This window comes from Vidua chalybeata, chromosome 6 (genome assembly GCF_026979565.1).
Source record: "Vidua chalybeata isolate OUT-0048 chromosome 6, bVidCha1 merged haplotype, whole genome shotgun sequence".
Taxonomy (NCBI): Eukaryota; Metazoa; Chordata; class Aves; order Passeriformes; family Viduidae; genus Vidua; species Vidua chalybeata.
In genome coordinates this window covers 58,525,069-58,537,183 of record NC_071535.1, presented here as the reverse complement: position 1 = coordinate 58,537,183, position 12,115 = coordinate 58,525,069, and the positions used below count along the sequence as shown (strand labels likewise).

Genomic DNA, 12,115 nt, shown 5'->3' with positions numbered 1-12,115 from the left:
GTTTTCTGCAAAGATACAGACTACAGCACAGCTGGCTGAATGAGATACAGGTAGTACTTAATGCTAACAGTCCTTCACAGAAAGATGTCCTGGGAAAAAAACCTTTACATTTCCCAAGTAATATTTTATGTCAATGTTAGGATTCAGAATTTTAATGTGTAAAAATATAATGTCAGTAAAAATTAAGCTGGGAGTTCTTATGGAAGTAATTTAAATTTGCTGCAATTTATCGAGAAAATTAAGCTATTTGAAAAATGTGGTGGGGGAGGGCCTGGATATAAGTGCCCATGTGCATAGTTTTCCACATGAACAATCAGTTTCACACATCCTGAGTTGTCCTTAATGGGCAGTGACTGATGGGTCCCAAGAGTATCTCTACTTTGACCACAGGTGTTCAAGCCTTGCTTCAGAAGGTAAATTTTGAAGTAAGGGCTAAAATTAAATTAAAAAAAAAAAAAGAAAAAAAAAAAAAGAAAAAATAAAGGAAACAAACTGAAATTCTTGTGAATTCTACCAGGAATGTTGAACAAAGCTGGTGTAATATATCTAAATATTAGCAGGAGGCACTGTAATTCAAGAATATTCTCCTCAACTCTTGTTTGCCTAACACTCAATGAAAAAAAAATGAAGACTTTTTAAAGTGTTTTTGTTAAGTTTAGTTCACCTGTGGAACTTTTCTTTTCTCCCAGGATGTGAGGCATTTCAGTGCCCAGGCATTGTTTTTGATGTCAGGCCATTTTCTGTGACCTTCACCCTCAGCATGCCAGGAGTGCTGCGCTTGGCAGTGCTGGGTGTCAATGCCTGACTGATCCTGAGTGCAATGCCAGGCAACAGGTCAAGAACTGCTATGTATTTCCTCCTGCTTTCTCAGCCAGCCCAGCCAGCTCTGCTTTTGCTGATAAAAACAGAACTTGAACTAGTAGCCCAGCCTGCTTCCCATTGTCCACAGGAGGAGCTGTCCTTCCCTGAAATTCCAGCCACCTGCAGAGTAAAGCAGAAACCTGGAGCAGCCCAGTCACCTGAGCCTCCAGCTGCTCATTTGGTTGTAAATCCAGGAGCGAGTGCTGCAGCTGGTGGGATTCTGTCTTACTTCAGTACAGTGAAAATGCACTTCCACTGCTTATAATGTAAAAAAAAAATACTGGCTCTACTGCCAATTGCTTTTAGGGAGCAGGAAAGGCAAGGCTGGTGTGTGCTCTTGTGTGCGCATGTTTTATGCAGGCAGGGTTTCCACCCTGCTGGAAGGCATACTAACAGCCAGATTAACATACCTTAGTTTTAAAATAACATACTGTCAATTAAGCAGGATCTAACCAAATCTTTCCCAGACTGCAGTAAGATGCTAACATCAATGCTGTTCCTGTGCTGAATTGAAAAGGTATGTTGAATTTTAGTTCAAGTTACTACCTGGGTTATTTTTAATGCCTAGCCTTTTTTTTTTTTTTTTTTTCCTGAAACCATAAGGATTGCTGCTGCTGTCCTTCACATGTTTCTGATGCAAAAAGGCAGGCCATAAAAAGCAGTTGTAATATAACAATTAACTCCCAAACATGTCCTTAGAAATAATGGATTGATTATGATTAGGTGCCTACAAAGAAATTTTCTATAATAACTGATTAAAGGCTTGGAATAATTTGCTACATGGTGATACATTTAAAGATACAAATTCTGTGATATTGTGTTCTTTTAAGACTTGGAGTTCAGGATTTTTAGGAAGCAGTGGATGATACAGTAGTGTAATAAGCCGTTTTCTTGGAGATCATAAGTGCTGGATTTAGAGATTTTCCACAGGTACCAAATAGTACCATCCCATTATTGTGTTACTCCTAAGGAGTAAGCAAATATGCTGATAAAGAAGCAAGGCAGAATTTGTTGCTTTAATTTGAAAATGTTCATAGTTGTTTCTTCCAAAAAACCAGTTTCTATCTGTAGATGGAAACAAACCCTTTGGCTCTTGTGGTATTCAAACCAAATAATTTCTGATCTGAATGGAAGATTTACAGGTGTAAAAACTACTTGGATTTTATCCATACTTCAAAAATGAGCAGTTGCAACTTCCAAGTTCTTCCAAATGATGTGAATTCAAAGCCATGACTTACATAGCACAGTAGCTGCCTCCCAGGTTGTCCCAAATGAGCTTGGCAGTGTTGCTGAGGTGACACTCCTTGAAGGGTTGTAGTGGAAGTGCTCTCTGAAGGCAGCTCTTTGCTTGCTTAGAAGGTGATCAGGTAGGTCCTGCTCCTTCCCTTTATGCCAGGTGAGCAGGATTTGGTGGCCATGCCGGTAATAAATAGTGTTTGGCAGAATTTTTCAAGACTGTATGATAAAATAAGAGGATATATGAGAGCTGACTCTTAAGAGGTGTGATTTGAACTTGCACTTCCAGTGACATCATGTGTGATGTTGCATTTGGGGCCCCATGATGGGCCCTGGATATATAACAGTGTTTTCTGAGAAGTTCTCATTGACTTCAGTGACTACAGTATTTCCCATTTAAATTTTTTACCTGCAAGGGGTATTACCTGATCTACTCTGGCTGTATTGCCAGAGATGTATTAGCTATTAGAATAACGACCAAATTTGCTCATATTGGGATAATTTTGTTTTTATTTTGAGAAACATCTTGAGCGATAAGCATCTTGTATCTGCAGCTCTACTGATACAAAACAAGTCCTTTTTGTGAACCAATCCCATCTGTTCAAAAGAGCCCTCCTGCCCAGGCAGGCTGTATTTCTCCCTGGTGGATTGGGTGCTGTATTGCTATTGCTGTGTGAATTACATTATTCTGCAAGTGGCCGTTGAAAGGAGAAGATAATAGCAGGTCACACAGAACATGATCACTGGTAGCCAAGAAATCAATCTTTCTGGCTTGGAATATGGACAGAACAGTTTGCATCTGATGTGTAGGCATTGTCTGGTACAGTAAGAGTCATTCAGTCAAAATAAAAAGCTACCAAATGTAACTCTACATTTGGGCAAGGTAAAAGAAAAAGGCACTTTGAAATAGTGTTATTTGTTTTCCTGACCCTCGAGATTGCTTTCATAGTATCATCAGGTTTTGTGCATGTTAGTTTGCTCCCAGGGAAAGGATTCTATGCAACAAATATAAAATTAGATTATAATATCTGATACCAAGTCAGATTTTAATAAAAATCAAAATGGTATGCAAGGCTAAGTCCTATTTATTAAAATCAAAACCTTTTAGTGCTCTGTGTCATACTTTTAAATAACTATTTAACAGTGAATATTACTTCATATTGTTTACTTGGATCTGTTTTAATTAAAGGATTGGATTGCAGAGGCTGCCTCTGTTTCATCCAGTTCTAACTGAGTATTTGCATATTCCATTTCTAATGCAACTTTTGTGACTAATTTCCTCAGAATCCGCTCCTGAAATAAAGTGGTTACATTTGGACTAGTGTGTTTTAATTGGCAGGGTTTTTTTTCCTTGTGAATCTGTTATCACAACATGAAGTGCCATGCTGTTTCTTGGAGTCAGGATTATTTATCAAGTTTACAGTACAGTGAGAGGCTTGCTGCATCTTATGATTATGTAAGTACAGAGGTTTCTAATGTGCTCTTTAGATTGTATTTTTCTTAATTTATACAATCTGATCTAGCTCTGTTCAGGCATTTAGTTTCTTTTCTGAATAGTGATTTTCCACACACATCCAAGAAATAGTTTAGAATTAAATGCTGTGTATTTAGAAAAAAACAAAAAGGTGCCATTTGGATTACTGGAAACAGCTGTGACTAGAATGCATTTCTCAAGCACTTCTTTTAACATTTAAAGGTCATTTTACAAATGAATCCAGGAACACCAAGGAATGAAATTATGAACTCAGAATTTTGACTGATGCTATTCCAGCAGTGTTACATCAATGTGTCAGCTCTAATGCATGGCCTTGGTGCTTGTTGTGCCTCTCACTCTACAGCCCCTTTCTAAAACTGTTGTATCCAAACAAACATCAGAAGTGATTCTTGCATCACATGTGATGTAAGTATCTGACTTCAGCAATAGTGCTTATTCCTGCCCTCATTGTTGTGATCACATTGTTGTAGCTCTGATCCATGCAATAACAGCCCCTAAACAGGAAGCAGTCATGCACTGAAAGCTGGAGTGGGACAGTGCTCCTGCTGAGATTAATTCAAGCATCCAGCAATCGGTACATCAAGTGGGACCATTAAGTTTATATAATTAGCTCTGTATTTAAAGATCCTTTGAAATTTAAGCACCTTTCTAGGATTCTAGGTATGGCCCTGAAGGGAAAGATGGCAGCCTCTGTCCCTCTGGTGTCTGTGTGGCTGGTGGCAGCACTTGGCAGGTCCCTGTTCTGTGTTTAGTTGTGTTTGCACGTTCCACACATGCACACCTGACTGGCAATCTAAGAAAAGACATTTTGTGCTTTTTTATTAGTCCTGCCTTGCCTCTTGAAGAGCTGGAATGTTCACCTGAGAGGAAATTTGTTTTCTTTTCCTCTCTAAATGCTACCACTTCCCTTTAGTAAGCCCTGCTCTTGTACTCAGAAGTAAGCATGTGAGTCTCCCATTGTTGGTGGGATGGAAGGGCAGTGTTCAGTTCCTTTGGTGCAGTGCATTTCCGTTGACATTAGCAAGATCCCAGATATCAGCTGCCTCTTAATTCTGGCACAGGGATGTGGAGGAGCCCTCGAATCTGCTCTGAGTCAGAGTTCTCAGGGCTCCATATGGGCCACAGCTCAAAATGCAGAATTACAGCCTTAGGGAAATTGTGCGGTGATAATTTGCAGCCCTGGCATTTGGGAGATCCAGGTTCTATTCCTCCCCTTCTGCAACTTCTGGTGTCACCTTGGAGATTCATCTGGCATCTCAGTTTATGTCTCTGTCTTGCAAAATGTTGGGAGACTGCTGATATAACGTGGGCTTGGTGATCCTTAAGACGGGATGCACCTTACATGAATCGAGTGCTGTGAAGATAGATATATACTCAAACAATACTCAATAGAAGGGAAATAAAAGGGACTTACAACCCTTGTAATAAAGACATTACCCCAGAAGATTAGTAGTAACAAAAAATAACAGCTGTAATATTTATTTCTTCTGTATCTCCCTCCTTCATAACAGAGTGTTGATCTATCAGAGTTTCCAAAAGATAATCTTCATGGTTCTTTCCATACTTTTTTTGGGATTTATTGAGACACAGTGATATTTTTATGTAGGACTTAATGATCTGAAGTGTGGTATCCCATTTTCATGGCTGGAATTGGAAATATACATCATTTAGAAAAAAACCAGAACGAACCTAGGCAGTGAACGTGTTTGCTAGATGACTCAAGGAAGAGTTGCTGGCACAGATTTCTTCTGCAAAGCCTATTTTTTGTTGGAAGCTGTTTAATTGCTGTTTTGAGGTGGATTTATTTGCTGTATGTTGTCCTTTTGGTATAGGATTTCCAGGACCTTACACGAGGATTCAGTGAAATGCAGAGGTATGTTTGTGAAGGAGCTGAGAATGGATCAAAGCAGCCCCTATTAAACCCCTTGAAAACTTCCCATTCCTCTGTATAGATTCTCCTGGGAAATTCAAAGAATGTGTGTGTGTAGAGGTAAGAGGGGAAATGCATTTCTTTTCCCTGCCTTTATTGTGGGAGAAGGGTGCTGTTCATGTGCTAAAGAAACCCTTGGCTTGTAATCCAAGATGTGAGCTGTAATAGATTGTTGTAGGCAATTTATCTTAGTAAACCTGAGGAGGTCTGACAGCAACTGGGACTTGGGCTTGCTGAATGCAAAGGTTGTGACTGTAAAAGTTCATTACGCTCTCTATCTTTACATGTGGATAGCCTGAACTTCTGAGATTAAACTGATAGCCTGAATTTCTGAGATTAGACTATGCATCTCTGTCAACAGTGCAAGTTAGGTATGGGAGTGGAGGAGAAGGATTCCACTGCTTTTTTTGTTTCTCATGTCTGTCCAGATCAATTCCTTGCATCATGTTGGTAATTTCCCCTGGGTGGTTTATCTATTACCAGATAACACAGGGCTATTAAATACGTGTGCACAGCAGGCCCTCCTTATCTGCTTGAGCCTGGTTACCCTCTGCTGCAGACATTCTCTGTACACATGTGCATTACAAATGACATGCCTCTGTCTGGTTATAAATATTTTCCATTTGGAGTTATCTGCTTCTGCTACAGAGATGAGAGGTGATCACTTAAGCATGAAAGATAAGAGACCAGAGGTAAGAAAAATAAAAATGATGAAGCACTGAGCTGCATACGAAATAAGTGATGTAATCCACATGTCCTATTAGATAAAGTGCAACAAAACAGGTTCTCTTATATGCCTAGCTGCTGCCATGAATTCAAGTTATTACATTAATTCAGGCTGGTTGCCTACAGAGGGATTTAGGGGGAAGAGAGGAGGGGTTTTGCAGCAAACCTGTTATAATAGACTTTCTTTATTTGCCAGAAAGTTAGCTATGTTAATACATGTTAAAGTTGGAAAAGCAGCTCTTCCTGTTCCTCAGACTTAGAGCCAAAAATAATTGGGTAAAGAGGATGGAAAAAACTTGGTTTATAATTAATTGGCTTGTGTGAATTCTGTCTTTTTGCCAGTTTACTGGTCTTTCATGCAGAAGTAAGATGTACCTCATGAGACAGATGTTTCCAGTGTGGCAAAACAACTTCTTGAGCCGTGCTAGGTGACTGTTTTGCCTTCCTGCAGGGCAGTGGATCCCGTTCTGACCTGCTGCACAGGGAATTCAGGAAGGCTCTGGGACTCTTGCCAGAAGCAAGCTGACCAGTGGTCTCTTGGCTCCAAATGCAGGCATAAACTCCTGCTGTATTCTTGCAGGTGCTGTAATGATTTGCCTTTAAAAGTGTCCTTTATGATCCAAGGAAATGTCCAACACTTTTCTTTACCTGGGGACCAGAGTGTGCCTTCTAGGCAGCTGAGTGAACACACAGAGACAAAAAAATGAATTGGCAGGATTTTACCCCTTTCATATAACATGTCAATCCACTGGTTTTGGCACAAGGAGGCCAATTGTTCATTTAAACCTAGTTCTGTATTGACAAGTAATTATTTCCCTTCACAGTAAAAGAGGCCACATTTGTGCCAAGGGCCAAGGTAAAGAGGGACATGGTAATTCCTGGGCATTTGACATGAAAGTAAATATTTCCCTAAAGGAAAATCACAAGGTTTGCAGAGATGCATGCAGCATGCATTGCTGGGCCAAAGTCAGCAGGGACTCTTAGGCTTTAGAAAATGCAGAGTGTTATGAGTGTTGTTTTATTTATGTATTTGTTATTTTAGCTCTTTTGGCAAACTTACAGCTGAGAAAAAGGTCAGTAAAATGCATGTCTCAGCCAAACATAGTGTGAGGCTTCATAAACATGGTTGTTCTGAGACATGCAAGCGCATTCAAGCACTCAGAGTGGGAGTTTGTTAAAGTATGAAAATTACTGAAAGTTAGCCTTAATTAGATGTTCTTTAAGCTCCTTCTCCATGACTGTGAGGCAGTAATTTGTTTTGTATGGCAACGCTATTTATATTAATTACTTTGAAATTTGAAGTCTGGGGACAGACCCACAGCTGCTGTAGGACACTAAGGGGCTGAGGCACCTGATAGCACTGAGCCTGCTCACTTCTCAATTTAGTGGGGACAGGGGCTTACAAAAGGTAGCCCACTTCATGCAGCTGGATGAAAAGCATGATCTGTAGATGGTTTTCTGTTTGAGAAAATGGGGTGTCTGATGCCTTCTGACTCCTCATGCTCCTTGCTCCATCTGTCCAGTTTCTGCCATTTCCTAAGAAGGCAAAATTGTGTGAATCCTTTAGCACTGCTTTGTCATACCAAGTACGAGAACTTGACAAACAAAATCTTTGTCAATTTGTTAAAAATAAACAACCTATTAGAATAGTTTGAACCTAATTATGTTAATATTAAACATAATTATGGCACACTAATTATGTTTCCTACATTTGTGAGGAGAGTTGTGCTGTGCTCTCCAGACATCTGTACCATATAGAGACAGGTGGTAGAGTGCAACATTTCCAAGTGCCATCTTCCCATTCCATATATGGCTGCTCTTTCATTCCAATTGCAGAGCCTCATTCAGCTTAGTCAAATTGAGTCCTTATTTGAGAGATTCTGTGCTGAAAGGCAAATGTATCCATCTTTATAAGCGTGTTTGTTTCCATAATTAGACACTGAATCAACAGTGTATTGAAGATGACACATTTGCTTATTCCCTGTCTTCTCCCTGTGGTGACGTAAAACTGTGAAGCACAATAATTAATGAAAAAGCCTGTTTATTATTCAGGCAACATATCTTGAAGTGGGAAAAAAAAAAAGAACTTGGGTTAAAATGATGTTGCTGAAGACCATCAGAGCCATAGAAAAGTGTATGAATAGTTCTGGGGGGAGAATCCCATCATTCAGGACAGTTGGACTGGGTGCTCTAAAACTGTCAAATACAATTGAACTCAGATTTCTCATGTAAAACTCAGGAAGACATGGAATGCATGGGGGAAAAACTGACTCAACTCTTTTGCTAGGGCATTTTTAAAGTGTTCAGTTGTGACTTTCTAAACTTCATTAGCATGTCGTCTCTGTGCTGTGGCTGAGTGAAAATAATCAATTTTTTTCACAGCCTTATCTTTTCTTCTGGGAGAATCTGCCCAATAGGTCTTGTAAGACAAAGGGTGCTTATAAATGCTCTGCCTTTGCAGAGCAAAGCTGATCTGTTTTAAATAATAAAGGCCAGAAAGTGCCTGACTGCAAACTACTGCTCTGTCTCCTGTGCACGTGCCACAAAGTCACTGCTTGTGTGCCAGTGTTGAAGATTAAGGAAAAAGCAGCAGTTTCCTAAACCACCTGAGGTGATCCTGAAGCCCAGGGGATGGTTCCTCCATGCTGACTGAAGATGGGTAAGCCTCCAAGGTTCCCCTGAGATGCTCTTAGGCCATCCACTTCATTTGCAAAGAGCTGCAGTGTAACCAGAAAATCAGAAGCGTGCACTGCCTAGTAAAGTGTCACAGCTCTAATGTGTAGCTGAAGTCATGCTGGTGGCAAGCCAAGGTTTTGGGTTCTGTTCCATTTCCATCTCTTTCCATTCTACACCTAGCTATGAAATAGATTTTGTGTTTACTCAAGCTTCTAAAGTCAGTCCAGATTAGGAAATGTTGTAAGGCAGGAGTAAGAATAGCCCACTTACTGAAATGGAGTGACTGAGAGGGCAGTGACTCTGTCAAGGCTACTGATTTTCGAGTCCTTGATTAGAGCCTACTTCCCTTTCACATATTTTATCCTCAGTGATGATACTGCATTGTTGTGGCAAATAAAGCCTCCTGGTATTGCAAAGCTGTGAGCAGCCACTTACACCAAGAACAAAGCTTTAATCCTCATGTTTTGATATTCACCCTCTGCAGTGTTGCATTTTGGGAATAGAGAATGGGTTTATACTATTTTTAGGTGCATAGAATTACCGTAACATAAATGTCTTCTTTCCAATTTAATGTGCTGTTAGCTAGTGGTTGGTTTGATAGTTCTGTGCTTGCTACAAATCTCTGTGTGTTAGGAGGTGAGCAGTAAGAACATGTGGTTTGGCACAAGCAAGAAATAAATTAATGTGGTTTTTTTTTTATTTCATAAAGGAGAAAAAGCATATTGATCAATAAGCAGCAAGTCTAATACAAAATAGAAAAGTGCTCTTTGATATGTATGTGGCTCATACTGTTTATTCCAGGTGATGCAGTCACAGACAAACAAATTGAATCGATATTGGCAATGTAATGTTGAAAATTTTGGGAATATATCCAGCCAATTCCTAGAATATTGCTGCAGTTTAAATGTTGTGATGGACCTGATCAGCAGAATATTTCTTTTTAATTCTTTTTTTTTATGAAAACCTGTAAGTATCAGGACTTTTCTGCGGTGTTCTCATTTCATGCAGAGTTCACTGACATAAAGGTACATGGCATGAACAGTCCTGCAAGGCCTGAGAAACCAGCTGCATCACACCTGGTGGATGTCCAAGAGTCTTTACAAACAGGGGTAGACTTTAGGAGTCTTTGGACTTGATGAACTCTGTTCTTCTGTCTGCTTAAGAGAGGACACACCCATCTCCTTTCCAAGGATGAATGTTTAATGTGGCTCGTAAAGTGTGCTTGCTTTTAATTTTCTGTGCCATTACCCATTCTAGCATGCCAGTTGTCCAGATCTGTTTGGGGTGACCAGCTCCCAGAGAGGAATGCTGATGGTTTGAGAAGCTGCATGGGCTCGATGGCAGGACACCCCAAAATTCACATGAGAATGTATCTGAGAGAGGATTGTCCAAATGCTTCCTGCACTCAGGCAGGTTTGGTGCTGTGACCACTTCCCTGGGGAACCTGTTCCTCAGGAGAAGTTAAGTGGCTTGCTGAAGTTTTCACAATCAGCATTGAGCTTTAAGGCAGATTTGATAATGCCCAGCATAGCATTATAGCCATTGTGACTATTCTCCATCACAGCAAAGACATTCCTGGATTTGTGGAGAGATTCAGAATAAAGGGAATTTATTGTCCCAAAGGGAATTCTGAGTGATACCATAATGTAAATAGAACATAGGAGTGCTAATAAAGTCAACAGTGCTTTCAGTTAATAATAATTGTGAACACAGTATTTATACTCCACATATTGTATTTTGTCATGCAGTGGTCTTTAAACCAGAGATACAATAGCTGGTGATCTAAGAGTTATTATATTTTAATTAGGAATGATTCTTCTCTAGAGCTTTCACTGGTCTTTGTTCTAAGAGCAAAAGTTGTTTAACTTCTTAGTCAAGACAGAAACCAGTTGTCAAAGTTGAGAAAGAAAAATGGAAAGAGGAAAAAGAATGCATTTTATTCTTACTTGTCTTTCTTTCTTGAAATATTGGTAGAGAAGATTCATGGAAAATACTTAGGCTTTTTATTTTTTTTCCTGGAATATAAGATAGGTGCCTTGTTTATTGTTACAGTAATATAATATGCTCTTATGTAGCTATGACACTTCATTTTGTGGCATGTTACTATTAAACAGTGTCAGGATTCTGATGGCAGTCATGTAGGCTAAATAGTTATATCTGAATTTTTTTTGTTGCTATATAATTCATGGTCCTTCCCCTTTTTGTTTGCCTCCTTTTAGACTGACTATTTGAGAACTCTTGAGTAGCTGTGTGAAGGCTACTCCTGTTTTACTGAAAGAACAGATTTTTACATCTTGTCAAGCTGACATTTCTTGCTAACACCTAATTCTTCCCCTTCTACAGAAGAGCTCAAGGAGAAGCTGCAGAAGTATGTGGATGAGGTGAATGCCCACAAGCCTGGTTTCATCAAGGTTGTCCGGCACAGCAAGCAGGAGGGACTGATCCGGTCCCGGGTCAGCGGCTGGAGAGCAGCCACAGCGCCGGTCGTTGCTCTCTTCGATGCCCACGTAGAATTCAATGTGGGTTGGTATGTGCCTCCTTCAATTCCTCTGACCTTTACCAAGCACTGGTGCTAAATTACTGACTGGCATTCCTCTTGCATTTAGAGGGTGAGTTAGAATTCTGAGCTTTTTAATGAAAATTCAGGCATAATCATGGACGCAAGTAGGAAAAATGTGTTTGTGCTGTGTAATATGATCTAGATCCATTTTTATGGTTTGAGTAATCTGCTAATCTAATTACAATGTTATTAGATCATATTAGAAAACTGCACATTTAAAAAAACCTCCAGTAATGTAGCCCTTTGCCCATGAGGGTGAGTGTACCTTCTTTTCATTAAAAAATATTACGGTTTTTTTTTATGTTCTGCAGTATAAAAAAGTGTTATTTTGGCCACTCTGCAAAAGTAAACAGAACTAAAATAATGTATTTTAACTTGTTCAGTCTGGATTTACTATCTCCCTTGGTCCATAAGTAAAAATGATGGTAAAAAGGCAAGAGCTTCTGTCTCTAGGATAGATCTATTATTAACTCTGATGTTCTTGATAATGTTGAGAGCCTGAAGTTATCATTACTTGGTAGCAAGGGTATAAATGCTCTGTGATATGCAGATACTCATTTCTTCCATCCACCAGCTCAAATCAAGGTTAACAAGAGGGCATCTTAGAGAATATGTTGCAGTGTGTTATTTG

At 39.6% G+C, this 12,115-nt stretch overlaps 1 protein-coding gene across 2 annotated transcripts in view; it reads left to right on the top strand.

Moving 5' to 3' along the window:
- The window catches only part of GALNT18 (polypeptide N-acetylgalactosaminyltransferase 18), a 210,611-nt gene that overhangs the window by 121,997 nt on the left and 76,499 nt on the right, over positions 1-12,115 (top strand). For both annotated transcript variants that reach the window (XM_053946333.1, XM_053946332.1), the window contains exon 5: positions 11,268-11,451. In XM_053946333.1, the coding sequence (XP_053802308.1) occupies positions 11,268-11,451 (184 nt within the window). The remainder of the gene's footprint in view (positions 1-11,267; positions 11,452-12,115) is intronic.